Consider the following 18529-nt stretch of genomic DNA (forward strand, 5'->3'; position numbering starts at 1 on the left):
CTATGCTAGGTGATGCATGACCAAACTGTGTCTTAGAAGAAATTATCAGATGGACTCTAAATAGTACAGTTTTCCTTTAAAAATGTATTGTAAAAGACATATAAAATGAAAATTTGGATTTACTGAAAATAAGAACACAGGAGACGCTATATTGATCAGGCCAATGGCCCATCCACTACAACACTCTGTGTCACACAGTGACCAAAATTCAGATGCCATCAGGAGTTCCACCAGAGGACCAGAACCTCTCCCACTGTTGCCCCCCAAGCACTGAGAATACAGAGCATCACTGCACCCAGACATAGTTATTCAATCTATATCTTGTGGCTAAATACTCTCAATGGACCTCTGCTCCATAACTTTACCCAATCCCTCCTTGAAATTGTCTATGCTTGTAGCCACTACCACTTCCTGCAACAGTGAATTCCATGTGTTAATTACTCTTTCAATGAAGAAGTACTTCCTTTTATCTGTCCTAAGCCTACTGCTCATTAATTTCATGTGTTCTTGAGTGCCCATGTGTTCTTGTATCGTAAGAATGGGAGAAAAGCATGTCTTTCCATACCTTCTCTATCCCATTCATAATATCGTGAGTCAGCGACACATAATTTTGTAAACCTCTGTCATGTCACTTATCAGTCATCATTTCTCCAAGTTAAACATTTTCCAAGTTAAATTAGCAGTTGACACTAAACTGGGAGGAATAGCAAACACACCAGAAGACAGAATCAGAATACAAGATGATCTTGACAGGCTAAAAAACGAGGCTAAAATGAATTTCAATAGTGATAAATCTAAAGTTCTTCATTTAGGTAGGAAAAATCATATGCATCACTATAGGATGGAGAAGACTTGTCTTGGCAATAGTATGGGTGAAAAAGATCTAGGGGTCTTAGTAGACCATACACTGAACATGAGTCAGCAGTGTGACTCAGTAGATAAAAAGGCAAATGGGATTTTGGACTTTATTAAAAGAAGTATAGTGTCCAGATAACGTGAGGTAATGTTACCACTTTACTCCGCTCTGGTAAGACCTCATTTGAAGTACTATGTTCAGTTTTGGGCACCACAACTGAAGAAAGATGTAGAGATACTAGAGTGTGTCCAGTGGAGGGCTATGAAGATAGTGTGGGGTTTGGAGACCAAGTTATATGAGGAAAGGTTCAGGGAGCTTGGCCAGTCTAGCCTGGAGAGAAGATGACTAAGAGGTGATACGATAACCATCTTCAAATACTTGAAGGGCTGTCATATAGAAGATGGGGCAGAGTTGTTTTCTGTTGCCCCAGAGGGTTGGACCAGAACCAATTGATTGAAATTAATTCAAAAGAACTTTTGACTAAATATCTGGAAGAAGTTCCTGACAGAGCAGTTCCTCAGTGGAACAGGCTTCCTGTGGAGGTGGTGAGTTCCCCTTCTTTGGAAGTTTTTAAGCAGAGGCTAGATAATAGTCTGACAGAAATGTTGATTTTATGAACTAAGGCAGATTGTGAATGGGTGAGCAAGTGCCTTTCATTATGAAAACTGTCTATTTATACTTATAATTTGTAATTTCCTGGATCTCCTATTGAACGATTTTTAAAGATGAGGATTACATTTTAGTGATAGATTGAATTTTGTCAGGAGATCCACAAGTTCATATTTGTGTTATTTTAGAACTTTTGAATTTCTGTCATCTGAGCCTGGTGATTTGTCAGATTTTAATTTGTCTATCCATACTAGGACCTCCTGTCTCAGTATGTCAATCCAACTCAGGTTTTGCCCTTGAGTTTCCTGCCTAGCAGCCTAACTTTTTTTCTAGGATTACATGATTACATTTACCCCCATTGTTTGTGTTAACATGTATCATGACCACTGACTCATCCTCAGCACTGTCTACCAGCCTATCTAGATCATATGTATTGTTCATGACCTTCACACCAGGCAGGCAAGACACCAATTGGCCAATAGGCAGGTTCACAACCCATATATCTGCATACATAAGGATCAAGTTGCCAAGATCCCCACTCCTTCCCTTCCCAGGGATGATTCCTTGGTGCGCAAAGATACTTGTTAACCAACTGTATAAGGTATCCCTTCTGAGGGAACATTCCCTCTTTCTTCAGCACAGTGCCACATTTCTTCTTGACTTTCATGCTCCCTGAGAGTGGTGGGACTACCATTTTTAGAGTGGGACACATATAACAAGTCCCCAAGACTTGTGCCTGACTGTTTCTGCTTCCCCAGGGCTTGGCTCCAACGGTGTGAACTTGTTCCCTGAGAACCAGGAGCTTCTTGCACTGAGCACACACCCATGACTTCCTTCAGATGGCAGATAGTCCTACATGTTGCACTCAGTACAATACACTGGATAGCTCCCAAGCCTCTGCTGGCATTCTACTTTCAAAATTGTCCCCCCCCCCCCCCTTTTAAAATAAATTTCCTATTTATGTAGATCTGTTTGTGGAAAGGGTGTTTTTTTTTTTAGGTACATGGCAAGACTAGTGTCCTGGCTTTCTCACTGCTTCTGAACTCACATGTCTGCTGAACTTGCCTATTTATTCCCTTGTTCCAGAGACCATGTCATTGGTGCTGATACTTCAGTACAAGCCCAGGGCTTGCTACCTCACAGAGCTGGTGTCTGCTCACAGGAACCCTAAATAAATAGCTTAAACCTCCACACCCCACTGAAAACCAATCACACTGATAGGGAGTTAACCAATAAAGGGGGATGAGTGACTCTGCTTTTGTTCGATTAACAATAAGTATTGCTGAAAGGGAGCAGATCAGAAAAGAGTCCTCTCCTTCCCAGGCTGCCTTTTACTTCAAATGCTAATTTAATTTCAGATGTCAATATAGTCTTTCTAGGCTTGAATTAATGGGGTCTCTAGGTGAATAGCTTCAACAGTTACGGTTATGCTATGAATAGTGGTACTATTCAAAGGTAGGCTTACCTAACACTACTGCAAAATCCCCATTGTTGCACGCCAGAATCATGACATGAATCTAGGAATAGATGCCATGATGTATTGGAATGCACATTTTGAGAAATACTCCTTTTGCCATTTTGAAGGTTTGATCACATTTGCAGCTGGAATTTCAGTTAAACTACAGTAGAACAAAATCATTGTAATGCTAGAAATTTCAGTGAAGACAACTAGAGGGAAACAAATTTGGCTATGATATAGACCTCTTTTATTTGGTATATCATTCTTTAACTAGAGTTGATTGGTTACTAGTTCCAGCTTCAGACTAAGATGAGGAAGACCCAGGTTTGCATTCTCACTCAGACATGAGACTTACTCAGTCCAGTCACTATCCTTCCGCTTAACCTAGCCCACAACATTCTTTCTATGAAGGGAAAGGGGGAAGATCAGACCTTATGTATACTGTATGAATTCTGAGTTCGTTAGAGGGAGCATAGAATACAACCTGTCCATTTTCTACATTTCAATAGCTGACCATTTAATGCAGAATTAGGGTTGTTTCCTCAGCAACATACTAATAAGTCCATAGTTCATCATACAGTTTGCATTGATTTCATAGGGGTTTAGCTCATCTTCAACTGTGGCTAAAATGTTGTATGTTTTGCTGGGTTTATGGTTGAGGTGAGGAAATAACCTCGGGCAGACACTGGCCTTCCTGCATCAGAACCCATCCACCCATCAAAATCCTTCCAATTAAATCCTTCCAATCCTTCCAATATGGACTATTCCTCCTCCATAATATCTAAATTAGAAAGAAGAGGCAGTTTTTTTAAAAGTAAATGTTAATTTAAATTTATAACTGATTAACATTTCACTGTATATTGGTATTTTTGAGTTGATTATTTTAACTTTGATGTTACCAACCCTCAACCAAACAAGAAAGGGTGGGATATGAAAATAAAATTATGGTATTCAGTACGCAAAAGGGAAAGCAGCATGGTATAGTCTGTTCTTGTTGGATCTCAGGAGTTAAGCAGGATTGGTGTTTGGTTCAATGACCATCACCAGGGAGGATTCTGCATAGGAATGCATTTGCAAATCTCCTCTGCTTCTCACTTGCCTCCGAAGCCCCTTGCTGGGGTCACCATAAGTTGGCTGTGCCTTGACGGCACTTATATACATATATATTCAGTGTGAATAGTGTTCAGTGGTTTCCAGGCAGTACCAGACAAAAATATAGTACAATCTGTAACCTCATAATGGCCTTGAAGTATTTTATATCAGCCGCCGGGAAGAATTGCATAAAATCTGTGATATATCTAAAATGAGATAATCTTAAGAACCCCAGTAGAGAAGTCTATGAGACTCATATTGCAGTGATCCCAACTTCAGTTTTCCACTTTAATTAAATATCATCATAAATGTTTGAAGGCTGCCAAGGTCTTTCTTCACAGTACATCATCAGTTTTCTGTGAAGAGAGCTTACTGTTCCACAGGAATTGTCAATTATTTTATCAGCTCATACTTTGTTATGTTTATTCAAAATCCTCCCGGGTTTGTGAGGAAAAGTGAGCCCCCGACAATTATCTTCTAATTAACTGGGAAATCGCCTTGCCCTTTTTCGTTTAACTTTTTCTCCTTTTTAGGTTACGTGTGGAGAGGTGGCCACTAATTCACAGGTAAAGGGAGTTTTGTGATTATTTATTTTTAATGCATGCTAGTCCTTATGAACACTCTTCTACATAGGCTTTTTTAAAGGACCAATTTAAGTCAATCAATCCTGAGACTTTTACTATAGAGATGCTTTCCCAGTTTTTAATCCACCTATCCAGTTTGACCTGGCATCTAGTAAGGATTTTTTCTTGCATATAAGTAACATGGAGGAGTATTCTTATCATATCTTAAAATGAAATAAAAAGAAAGTCCTAAAAGCCGGTGATGTGGTCAAATTGCCATAGTTCATTCCTTTGGAATGGGTTTTGTTGTTCATTTGGATGAAAAGAGATTCCTGCTATCAGAAGACTTGGCCAAGACTCATCCTGACATAGTTTTTTGGGCTCTGGGATTCTAGGGGAGCAGCAAGGGTTGCCATGTTTCTGGTGATCTGTGGACCATATGGCCAGGTGGAGTATGCCCAGCATGGGCAGCCAGATGTCATGCATATAAACACACACAAGGTGGGCAAGGAGGTGAGCAGACCTGGAGGTGGGGGGCTTACCTGCCTCCTCTTCCTCTATTTAGGTCAGTACTACTCAAGCCTCTGCCTTGGTTTTCTGCAACTTTCCCACTCCTGCAAGTCCATTGTAATGGTTTATATTGTGTGAATTTCATGGATGTCACAGCTTTGGGTGGTTTGGGCATAGGATGGATCCTTTTGGTTAGGGAAATGATGTCTGCATGCCTGCATCCCACAGTTCAGGAGTCTCCCTTAAGAAGTTCTGAGGAAGAGCCAGTTCAGCAGCATGCCCAGTTTGGGGACTATCAGTGGGGCCCTCAATAACAGGTGGTAAGGGAACCACAAAGTGGCCGTTGCCCACATGGCTCCCTGGGCTTTGGCACACCATGGTAGCATCCCATAGGCAGGCTGAGATTGTCAGGGTCATCAGACAATAGGCAGGTTGACAATTCTTGGTGCATCCCTATACTGTGTGAATGCTCCTATGGTGTAATCAATAAAAACCATTGGATGCTTTATTTACCCAAATCACTGTGTCTGTTTCAGTTCTTCACCTGTGACCCCTTCCATGCCCCTGGGCACACAGCAGAAATTCCAAACAGAGGATCACTATGTAAACATGCCTTCTCTTGGATCCTTTACATTACTGCATTTATTCCACAGGGATGTCCAGTTTCTGGACCATCTCAGTAATGTTAGTTGGGCACAGCCCTCAAAGATATTGGGGCTATTGGGGGAAATGCAGACATGAAAAGTGTCATGAAGAATTTTGAATTTGCATATTAAAGCAATCCATCCAGATGACTTCACTACATTCCAATGAGTACTACAAAAGTTAAAAAAAATCATTTATGTTGATGAATCTATGTGAGAAAATGGTAACCTTCAAAATACTAATATATGGATTTCACTTGTGGTGTCATCTAGATGACACCACTTTAGATATAGATAGAATATTTTTAGACTGCCTCTCCACAAAACATGAGCTTGGGGAAGTATCATATATGCAAAGTCTCTGATTATTAACGTATTTTTTACAGGTCAAATCACTTGTATTATGCAATGTTTAAATTCATAATACACATACTGTCATCTAATAGTGCAGTCCTAAGCAGAATTGCACCCTTTTAAACCCATTGATTACAATTGATTGTGGAAGTAATACATAAAGTTAGGCTATTGACTAAACATTTGAGAGACGTTTTCTCAATGGCCTGAAGGACACCTGGATTTTTTTTTAATTAGAAGGTTCACAGGTACCTTAGCAGTCACCCTTCAACTCTTTTAGCAAGAGTAAATTAGATGATGTGCCAAATAACTTTTGTGATGGTAAAAGAAAAGTTAATTGCAATGTTGTTTTCTTATAACTTTCCAGCTGTGAAAGTGTGGTCAATCTTTGTATGGACAAAAAGGAACAGTTTTCATGGCATTTCATATTGAATTTGCATCTTATGCAAATTCTTCTGCATGCTTTTAGAGTAATGCAAAACTTAGAAATATGTCCACTGCTTCCCCAAAATAAATATTTATCAAGACATAATTACTATACTTACGTTTTCTTCTAACCCATACTTGTACCCTAAGTGATAGATGGCAGTATTTGATAGCAACTGTCAAGTATGCCTCAAACTAGTGGTGATTCTCTCTTGGACCAGGATTAGAAGGCACAGAGGGATATACAGAAAAGAACTAGAAGACAGCCTGAGCTGAAGAGATGATCCTAAACAGGTCTACTCAGATCCTACTTAAATCTATTCATTGGGGCTTACTCCCAAGAAAATACTCTGTATATATCTTTTGGGCGACCCTCTAGTGAATTTACAGTAATTCGGAAGCCTGTTTGAACTGGAACTATGTATGTTCACTAAATACACTGACCTCTCGGACAAGAGCAGTGAGGGATATTTGAGAACAAGCATCTAGGTCTTATTATGTGAATGCTAATAATCTATCACTAGTAACATCCAACCATATAAAAAATAACATGCAGAGAAGCCATGAATGTTTCAAACTTTTGAGGTAGTTTTCAGTACACAGTGTGAATTTCACCTTTTGTTTTGAGAGTTCCAGTGCTTCATTAGTAGTGAACTGAGAATGCACATATGGGTGAATAATTCCACCACTTCCTTTTTTAATCAAGTGCTTGAGAAGAAGAAGCTGGGGAGGGGGGAAACACTGCATATACAAATGTGGGAAAACTACTATCAAAGGATTTGCAACTACCACAAACGCAAACTTGCAGTTTCATCTACCTGAATGTTTACAAACACTTCTGTTTTTATATGTCTAAAAATTTATATACAGTTCACTCTCATGTGACATTTCTGAAATGGCCTTGGTCCGCAAAAACTGTCAGGATTCGTTTACTTGTATTCCATCCTGATAGACTGTCTACACTTTTATTATGTGAGTTGGGGCTAGAGAACTCTGAAAAGAACAAATTTTTCATTTCACCCTCTCCCCCCCCCAATGTCCTTCTGCAGCTCCACAGCATCACATGAAAAGCTAGTCCTGGGTTTGAAGGACCCTCAAATACAATTTGGAGGAATAGCTATGAAAATCGTGGTCTTTTTCTAGCATGGCTAGAAGTGCCCTCTAGTCTTGCAAGGGATGTTTTGTAGCCTATTCATAAGAAATGTTTAATCTTTCCAATGTTGATGCTCTTTTATTTGCATGATACAATAATGGAGGTTTGTCAATAAGAAATAATAGATGCTACAGGATTTTCCCTACTAGTTTGTACTATATAATAAGTCACTTGTGGCTCAGTAGTAGAGCATCTGGTTCAGTCCTCACTATCTCCAGATGAAAGGGTCATGCACTAGATGATATCAAAGACCTTGACCTGAGATTCTGGCCAGGCATTGTCAGACTGAATAGACAATACACACCTTGATGGACCAATGGTTTATTTCATTAAATGCAGAAGAGCATATCTACAACCACAAAGCACACACAAATGTATGCACAAATGTTTACAATAAAAATTCAGAAAGAAGTGTTCGGTTTATGTCCAGTACTAGTTTCTATCCTCTAACTCAGTACATCCATTTTAAACTTGTATCCTATGCACAAATATCTATGAATGAGCATAGATATATTTAAAATATGGGAGGGTGGCTGGATCCTGCAGCGGGATTTCAATAAAGCAAGAAGCAATTGTCACTAGTTCTCCCATTCTATTGCAAACCTCCAGCCTCCCCAACTTGGGTTCTTGGGTGTTCCCTTTTTCCTAGGAGCAGTGTTGGGGGGCATCTTGAGCTGCAGTGGTCATGGGGAAGCCTAGAAGTCCAGCTCTACAGATAGAAATCCCTTCTGCCCCTGGAAATGTCTGGTAGATCCAAGGTTATGTCTAATATCTTAAACAATGATTAAATATATTTTCTAACTGTGATGTGCAGTCTGGTGATTTTTTTTCCACCAGTTCTGAACAGAATTCATTTTCCAGGGAAGGGTGATTATGATGAAACTATTTAAACCATCTCTCTTTCATAGACACATGCAAACTAATATTCATCTTCTGTGGAAAATAATTCATATGCATGCTGTTCTTACATTTTATTAAAGCGCCAAGTCAACGGCCTGTCAACATTGCATGGAAATTATCAGATTCAAAGATATGCTTGAACTGGGAACATGTGAAAACAATGGAAAATGAATCTGAGGTGCTTGGCTACAAAGTAAGTATGGGACAAGTGGCAGAGTCATTGTGAATGCCAGATGTGTGTAATTGTGATTGAAGTAGTCAAGTTTTTACTCTGAATGACAGTCACACATTCCTACAGTTTGTTCGCTAAGTGGACTGCATTGATGTTCAGCACACGTAGAATGTTTGTTGGATGGCTGAATAATAAAAGTGGATTGTTTGATATCCTGAAAAACCTAGATAAGTAACTTCTTTGTCAATGCATAAATCTGTTTCCACATCAAGCATGAGCAGTGAAAGCAAATTTGTTGATGAGACGTTTGTGGATAGTGTTTCCACAAATCTATTAGGTTAAAAGTTAAAAGGGCAAATATTGCTCAAAGAGCTATGCTTGTAGGTCTTTTTGATCACAAAGGGGTAAGCATTTGCATTTTCCTTTGGGGAAAGAATGATTTTCCTCTCCATCATATAAAAGACAGCACGAAGCTGCCAAACTCTCTTAATGTGATGGTTAAACAATTTCTCAAATTAGGGTAGGGACATCAGAATGGGATGACATCCCCTGATTCAAGTTACTCCTTATTTCTGTGTACAATCTGAGCCCAAAATGCTGGGGAGCATCAAGTATGAACAATTTGCCCCATCTCCTTATCATTTTAACAACTTTCATGTCATTGTGGGCACAGGTGGGCACCTGTGAGAGCAGCTGTGATGAGGACAGAAGAAATGCACAGACCTATTATGCATGGCAGCCGCTGCGTCAGGCTGCTGCCAGTTCTTGCAGAGAGGCAGCATGCCGTGCTGCTTCCCATATATGAACAGGGGAAGATTTCCCCTGACATACATCTGCGTCCAGCCCAGATTTCGCATGTATACATGTAGCCAGGGCGGAAAGATTCCACCGTACTTCACCACAGTGGACAGGGGGTTACTTTCACGAAGTAATATGATGCAATCCCACCTTCGTGGAAGTAAAACAAAATGACCCGTTCGGCTCCACACTGCCACAATGTGCCATGGAGCTGAAAAGAGCATTTTCTGTCCCTACTGGGACAATGTAGGTGGGAGAGGAGCCGGGCCTGAGAGGCCCGACTTCCCTGTGCACATGGGCCTAGCCCAGCATGGCTGCTGATGGTACCTGCAGAGAAAAAAGGAAGTTGGAAACTATCTGCATTCCCTTAACATGGGACACCTGAGCCAGGGATGAGAGGGGGCTGGGCTGTTGTCGACATTGTGCATAACCAGGAATTTGCACCACTACCAGCTGGCCAGTAAGGTGGAGCTCCTTCCCCATGCATAATTGGGGAATTTTCCCACACCCCCAAAAAACACCCTCCCAAAGGACATCCAAATCCCCAGAGGTAATTTTGCTGTGTCACATCTGTTTCTGATCACATTACAGAGTTCATTTAAATAAGAAATCTCAGTGATGGGATGCATTTGTATTTGAGGGTGTTCAGAAACTCTTACCATATTATGAACTTGGCCCAAGTATCTATCAGTTTGGGGTGGCCTAGAAAAGAGTTCATTGTAACTTATAAGCCATTCCTGCTAGTTCTGCCTTCCCCTTCTCACTAAAAAGAAGGGCATCTTGTTAGCATTTCCCTCATGCAAAGTAATATTTTAGAGTCTGCTCAAGAGCACTCTATTTCAAGTTCACTGTCAGAAATGATTCTTCTGACCAATATTCAGGAACATTATTTGCTTCTAGTCAAGGAGAACCTAGTGGTCCCCATTAGTGTTTAACTTAGAGATGAAGATTCATATAGGAACCTTTCCAAACTTTTCATATCTTCACAAAAATCCTCCCTGCTATCAGTTATCCCTTCTCCTTGCTAAAAGTGCTTGTTTGTTTGTTTCTTTGTTTGTTTGTTTGCAGGGGGTTGGGAAAGGTTTGGCAGTTGGGAAGGGGATGTGCGTGTGTATTCTTGGCTTTCTCAGGAAAAAGTATAAGATATCCTGGACTTATTTGTTAGATTTTTCTGAGAAAGACTTTATAAGAAAGTGAGGTGAGTCAAGGGGAAATATTGCTTAGAGAGCTGTGCTTAGAAAATTGGAAAATTGCCAATCATTCTAATTAGAAAAAATAATTTTGCAGAGAACAAGCATTATAGACATGGCCAGGCATTTGGTACCCTGAATTCTATTCCTGAAAGCCATGAGACCTGGATTCTCACTGAAGTCCACCTCCACTCTGGCAATTTGTGTTGAAAACTGTAATGTAGATTTCTGAGCCAACTGGATGGGATACATCTTACCTCTCCAGGGCATGTCTCCATAAATAGAGCTTGTAATCAGATGGAGCAGTTCATGTTTTTTGTGAATTAGTTCCCAAGAGGCTTGACAATATGGTGAAGACCTGTTTTATTTATTATTTATTTTTACTTATTTAAAACATTTTTATCACCCATTTCCACCTAATTAGAGCCCTCAGTGCAGTGAACAGTTAAAAACACATGAACAGTCCAGTGTGCAACGTTCATCTACACATTCAAGTAACAACATTGTAATAAAGGTAGCCCTTTTCTCCTTTCCTATTTAGATTTTGTACAGGCAAAATCGACAAAGTGCTACTTACATAGTAGAGACCAACAACACATCGGCTGAGCTGCTGATCCCCTTTGAAGAAGATTATCTCATTGAAATAAGATCTATCAGTGATGGAGGAGAAGGCAGCAGTAGTGAGGAAATCAGGATTCCTGCAATGTCAAGTGAGTCTTCCCATTCCCTTGAACATTTTTGCTATGGCCTCTTGATTGCTAGGATCGAAAAGCCAGAAAGACCTGGGGACAGTCTCTGTTTCTTCCTGCCATGGTAAAGGAACATCAATTAAAACTATCCAGTGGGTTTTTCAAGGGGAGGGAATCAGTGGCTTGCTGATGTCACTAAACCTTGCAGCTGTGCAAACTGGGTGGAAATCCGATATTGAGCTGAATGGAAATCATCGAGACTTCAGGATAATTGTCATCGTTATCTACTATTTTAAAACTGACTAAAATATACCCAGCTGTGTGTGCCTGCAGGCTCACAGTCCACTTAACACAGGAGAGGAAAAGGAACGGGAATGGAAGGAAGAAGAATTGGCTTTTAGGTACTGGACGAAACGAAGGAGTGATTGGTACATGCACGTCAATTGCTCTTTCTACACCGGTATGGTCAAATGAATTTGCAAACCAACACATTGGAAATAAATAATTGTTTTGGGGAAGACACAAAACTTCTGTTGTAGAAATTCAATTCCTGTTGACCTATTCACACACACTAATCATTGTGTGATATTTGCACCATAAAAAGCAGGTATAAAATAGTTCTTCATAGGTCAGTGTAGAAGAATAGAAGGAAGAAGATATAAGCAAAAGTAAAGATAACATGGAGAGCAAAATGAAGAATTTGGGATCTTTTTTGCAACCATATTTATCCCTGGCCCAAAGGAGATTCGCTGGCCTTGAACCAGGGCCTTTTCGGTCCTGGACCCAACTCAATGAATTGAGCTCCTGAGAGAGCTGAGGACAGTTCCACAGGGACTGTAAGATGGAGTTCTTCCACCAGGTCTTTGGGTGAGGCCAGCAGAAGAAGAAGAAGAGTTGGTTTTTATATGCCACTTTTCTCTACCGGAAGGAGGCTCAAAGCAGTTTACAGTCGCCTTCCCTTTCCTCTCCCCACAACAGATACCCTGTGAGGTGGGTGAGGCTGAGAGCCCTGATATTACTGCTCGGTCAGAACAGCTTTATCAGTGCCATGGTGAGTCCAAGATCACCCAGCTGGCTGCATGTGGGGGAGTGCAGAATCGAACCTGGCATGCCAGATTAGAAGTCCGCACTCCTAACCGCTAAACCAAACTGGCTCTCAGCGCAGTTAAGATCTGAGTCCACCCCCCAAAGTCAATGAGTAAATGGGATTAGCTCTTTGCTCCCTATTAACTCCCTCTTCCTGAGTCATTATACACCTTCTGTTGAGCAGGGGCAGGGAGGAGAGTATTTTATTCCACTTACAGGTTGTATTGCTGTTTTTATGTTATGGGGAATTTTATTGTGGGGTTTTATATTTTGTTATTTCCCCCAAGCTGGTTATGGGAGTGGCAGGCTATAAATTAAATGATGGATGGATGGATGGATGGATGGATAGATGGATTGATGGATTGATTGATTGATTGATTGATTGATTGTTGGACTAGGTATCAAAAGTGAAATTAACTTGTAATAGAAACTATGTAGAAACAATGTGCTGAATGTTGGTGACATGACTACATGGGTTAGATACAAATGTGATATTTTCTAGCATAGCAGCAGTTTTTTCGGCCAAACAGCACTTACACTGGCAAAGGAACAGAGGGCAATTTCTGCTATTTTCCTCTACTTTTGCCTCTCATGCTATTTCAAAGACTCGCTTAACCATAAGATGCTGATTTTCAGGGGGCAGCTTCCATGTGCTGAAACAGAAAGAGGAAAATGGCAAAATCCCACTCCACTAGTCTCACTCTGCAGATGGTGCTTTGGTTCCAACTCATGGAATGTTTGATTCAGAACTGTAATAATACTTGTTTGATTTTAAAAGGGGTGGGGGAGAGACAGAAGAGGTTCTACTGGGAAGGTGATATGGTAAAAAAAAAACATGGACCAGCCTCTATCTTTTCCTGATTCCAGAGATTCCTTTCATGTTTCAGTGATACGCTACAGAGATTTAACAAACACGGCTCTGTCGTGGCAATGTCTGCTGCCTCTGCATAGTGCAGCACAGAAACAAAATGATCAGAGGTTGCTAGAGTTGGAAGCCTAGCACCCAGAACTGTGCTTTACTACCCCCTGCACAGCTGTGCCTAGAGTTGGGTGGCTGTTCTGCCAGTGTTCTTCCATCAACCAAAATCTATTCACACCATTCTCACTGGACTGAAAGACAGTATTCTCGAATGCTAAATGAATGTATCTGTAGGTATCTGTAAAACTCGTGAACAACAATGCAATAAATAAAATTGTGCAAAGGCCAAGGATGGTCTTGAAATGCTGGGCCTCTTGAATCAGATGAAGCTATTTGCTAGGACTAGATTCTCACTTTCCTAAAGATAGTATCAATCTAAGTGGGCCAAAGCCCAACCAATGAAGCAAACAGGGCACCTTCATTTTATGAAAAGTAGTTTTGTGTTAACTTGAGTATTCTTCTCTGTTTTTTGTAGGCTTAAGCTCTGGAGGGACACACATCTGCCACCCCGCAGTCCATATAACAACATCTAAGATCATGCTTATGGGCTATATTCTCAGCTCTTCTGTTTTTTCTTGAATGAAGCCAACATGCAGCCATTGGACTTTTGAAAACACATCAGCCACTTGGTAGTGGCTATTTTCTTGAGACTTCTGCTACATTTGGCATTCCTGAAAATAAAACTGGGGGAGGGGGGAGAATAATGAACTATCTATTAAAATATAAATATCATTAATATAATTTATTACCAAAAAGGAGTCTCCAAGATCTCCCTGAATGAAACAGAAGGGTGCCAAAGCATATTTGTGTGATTGTGAAATGGGAAAGTTCATTGCAATTGGTGACCTACTGTCAGAATCTCATTTATCCATATGTATGGCAAACATTTGTTATCAACCAAACATTCCATTGGCCCAGTGTTCTGATGTACAACATTCTCTGATACTTGTTTCTCACTTTGATCTGCAGTAGCATTTCCAAATTCAATAAAACAATGCCTTATTTTTTCCTTCTATACACTCACTAGCATCTGAAAAGGTGCTCAACATCTGCCATACTGTTTTGCATTGAATAGTTCCATGAATGACTAACAAAATGTTGCCACAGATTTATATTGCCATAGATGTATGTCCAGTGTATTATTTTAAATACATATTTTTCTTTGCTTTTGGATTTATGTAACCAATCCATCAAACCACTTGGTAGTAATTTGAATATGAGCTCCAATGCAAAACATGCTCAGTGCAAAACATGGGCATGCTCAGAAGATTGTCAGTGAGCACATACTATGGCAAAGTCATGAGGATGCTAGTACATGGAGTTGATCTCGGCTTGTGTATGGGAGGGTTGTGGTGTTTTAACTGAAGGAGCAGGCACTCAAAATCGTACTAAATCTGACAAAGCATAATACAGAGCTTGTTTGAAGGACTACAATTTAACAATAATAAATAGAACTAACAAGCTTGATGAAATATGTTTTTACAGCACCTCTTAGAGTAAACTGTTGTTCTTTGTACTATGGGAAAGCCACAGTTAGAGCAGAAGGCAAGCCAAAGAGTCACTGGATAGCTCGTATCATAGAATCCTGAACACCTTGTAGTTTGTATTGCCTCGAGATGTCTCCTGGATGTTCAGGGAAGTAAAGTAAACCATATGTAAGAGAGCCATATCTGACCTGGGTACATCGGAGTGCAATTCTATACTGTTACACTCCTTTAAGCTCATTGCACTGCAAGAGTTCTAGGGAAGAACAAGCTGGGATTAATGCACCATTGCAAAGAACTTCCAATGGAAGGAGGTATTGATATTACTCTCCCTTCACTTCACCAACTGATGACCCAATTCCATCGATTCCGTTAACCACAAGTTAAAACCTATTTATACAACTTGTTTCTATGTCACCCTTCTACCCAGTTGAGGATCCCCAGGGTGGCGAATATGAAAACATTAAAACATTTCAAAAATTAAATCATTGAAAAACAGTTAAAATATGGATAGGCATAAAGTATTTAACATCACATTGATGAATCAGGAAGGAGCAAGCCGATCATTATGGCACACAATGTAGTGAGTCAGTAGTGTACAGTACGCTATGACTCTAAGCCTTGCTGGGTAGCTGGTGAAATAAACTATTCATTTTCATCCTCATCTTGGCATATAGAAATCTGATTAAACCTCTTGACCTATTGAGTTAGTAATCCAGACCTTGAATTAATGGATATATAAAAATCCCTAGAAATAAAACTAGATTTACGAACGGCTCATTTTCCTGTCACTCACTGGGATATATCATCTCAACTGCATCACCTCCAGCAATGACTATAAGCTGTCAAAGGAATTAGCAGAAATGTGCAAATAGTAAAGAGGATGATTAAAACAATCCCAGGTGCTTTCAAAACATGGTGGGGGCTTTGTTTCCAACCACCGCATTATAGTTCACCTGCTAGGCAGGAGCTTGGGAGAATGTGACCCATCCGCTTGAAATTAACGGCTAACTTCTTCTTTTTTTTTAATACACCTAAGAAATGATGAATGAAAGTGAATCTGACATTCCGGAGAAAGGATGTAGAACAGTAAAGATCTCTTGTGACTTGTCTGCAAAAGGAACAAAACAATATATTTCTCTCCAACAGACTCCATATGAACATAACATTCTGTGCGTCAAAGCAGACATTACTACATCCACAGGGCCATGGTCCTGATGCATGGAAGCGGATGTCATTTTAGAGTTAGGCTCAGCCATTTAGAAATGCTGTGAGGGCCAAATCTTGATGGAGCCCACAGCATGGTGGGACTCAGCAGTCTTGTGCTCCTTCCCAAACCTTTTCATGTGCTGAAACAGCTGGATCCTGAAAAGCATCTTTTCTGTCTTTTTCAAAGGGAATTAAAATGGGGTCAGGAAGGAAGGGAGAAAAGGGAAGGGAAGGGGGTCTGTTTCCCAGCTGTCAGTGGGGTATTCCCTCCTAGATCTTTTTTACATTTTAAAGGGCCATTCTTTTCTATATGTATTACAGAAGCCAGATCTACCTCCTTAGAAAATTGCAGCTTTAATATATAATGTTGGCCTCTTAAATACTGAAGGGTCATTACTTTCTATAGAATTTTCTATATTCTCCTCTATAGAAGAGCTCAGCTGATGATCACATTTATAGAAAGTAGGTGATCCAATCCACTAGCTGCATATCATTTAGGGTTTTAAGAAAATAACTAGAAGTTGGAGGGTATAATTTTTAAAAGACCAGTTCACTCTTGGCCCCTCCTTTGAAATAATTTTTAAAAATTCAGCAGTTTTCTGGGACAGGTTCAAATACGTGCATAGCACCAAAAGACTTCAGAATGCTGTTTAGAGTTAGTGGATTTTTTTATGACAGTTGACATTTGAAAAACAGGGATATGCTAAACGGATTCCATCAAATTTGAATACTTAGTGTCAGTGCTTATGCCTGACAATTTATAGACAACAGCAGGCAAGTTAGAATTCACAACACAGCTTCATCTGCTAATAGCAGTTTCAGGCTTCTTTAATCTGAATGTGTCACAAACTATCAAGAAAACTTATAGGAAACAGTGTTAAGGTGAAGAATCTACACACCTGGTTGTTAGATTTTTAGATTTATTTATTTTTTAATTACAGTATTCTAAAGTTTGGCTTTATGAGCCTCTTGTGGCGCAGAGTGGTAAGGCAGCCGCCTGAAAGCTTTGCTCATGAAGTTGGGAGTTTGATCCCAGCAGCCGGCTCAAGGTTGACTCAGCCTTCCATCCTTCCGAGGTCGGTAAAATGAGTACCCAGCTTGCTGCTGGGGGGTAAACGGTCATGACTGGGGAAGGCACTGGCAAACCACCCCGTATTGAGTCTGCCATGAAAACGCTAGAGGGCGTCACCCCAAGGGTCAGACATGACTCGGTGCTTGCACAGGGGATACCTTTACCTTTACCTTTAAAGTCTGGCTAAACTTAGAATCAGGCATGCTGCTCTCCAAGTTACTGTTCTCCATGAGTTACTGTTTCTTGCTCTTACTGCAGCAGAGGAAAAGCAAATATAGCGAGCAATTAGGATGAAGAAAGTCTACTTAACAAGTTGAGAAGATCTTGTTGACTGCAGGCCACCACTCCTCATTCAGCAATAATTTCCAGTGGTAGAAAAGACATCCATCAGCAGAAGGAAGCATTCTTGTCTCCCTCATCCTGCAGCAGCCCAAAATGGCCTGACAGAACCCTCAGGAAAAAAACATAAAGGGAAAGTGATAGGTCTTCAGTGAAAGGACTAATTGGTAAAAATCACCCTGCTTCCATTACTGCTGATCTACTGCAATATCCATCCTTATTTCAAGCAGCAATTATGGGAGTTGCATGTCTGAATGAGTCACGGTGGGGAAAAAACTAAAAAAGAAATGTGTAGCTAAGATAGAGCACATCATATAGCCTGTCCCACAACAGCACGTTTTCTATTAGTAGGCTTATTTTAAAAATGGGAGATGTCTCAAATAGAAGTTCTGGACTTTTTCTTAAGTTTTATGGTCCTGGTTTACCATGGGATGTGTTACTGGTCTAGACTATTTCTTATAAAATACACATGGGAGTACCCCAGATTGATCAATTAGATAAATCTCATGATAATACTGCATTGACATCCAAATCAAATCCATCAGAATATCGAATAACTGAAGTACTGCAATTTCTGTATCCTCAGTGGCCAGCTAACACAAGTAAATAAAAAGTGTTGGCTCCTTTTACTACAATACCTAGAGTCTACAGGCTGCCAGCTATCAAAGGATTCCTCTCCACTCACCCAAATGCTTACTTTCATCTATCAAAAGACCTTCATCCTCATTATCCCCCGAACACCTCACACATTTCATCAGAGGACAGAATATATCTGGTATGTATTGAAGTTGCTAGCAAGGTTGCTTGGGAAATGACATTTGCCCACTACAGAACTAAATCTGCTGAATCTCTTGAACCTGGATTCTACTCAGTATCAGAAAAAGATTATTTAACTGAAATCAAAGCATTGAAAGTGAGCTGATACCTCTACTTCTCTGGCTCACCTAATGCCAATCCCATCAACCATTCATTTACCGAATACCTAACGTTATGTCTACAAATAAA

The 18529-nt window shown here is 40.2% G+C and overlaps 1 protein-coding gene across 1 annotated transcript in view; it reads left to right on the plus strand.

Moving 5' to 3' along the window:
* Window positions 1–17065, plus strand: part of CNTN6 (contactin 6) — a 254480-nt gene extending 237415 nt beyond the window's left edge. The window contains 4 exon segments of the mRNA XM_077325221.1: window positions 8647–8759; window positions 11268–11436; window positions 13896–13988; window positions 13991–17065. Of these exon segments, the coding sequence (XP_077181336.1) occupies window positions 8647–8759; window positions 11268–11436; window positions 13896–13988; window positions 13991–14031 (416 nt within the window). The 3' untranslated portion in view covers window positions 14032–17065.
* Window positions 17066–18529: the final 1464 nt, after the last annotated feature.

The sequence above is a fragment of the Paroedura picta genome, chromosome 3, assembly GCF_049243985.1.
Source record: "Paroedura picta isolate Pp20150507F chromosome 3, Ppicta_v3.0, whole genome shotgun sequence".
Classification (NCBI taxonomy): domain Eukaryota; kingdom Metazoa; phylum Chordata; class Lepidosauria; order Squamata; family Gekkonidae; genus Paroedura; species Paroedura picta.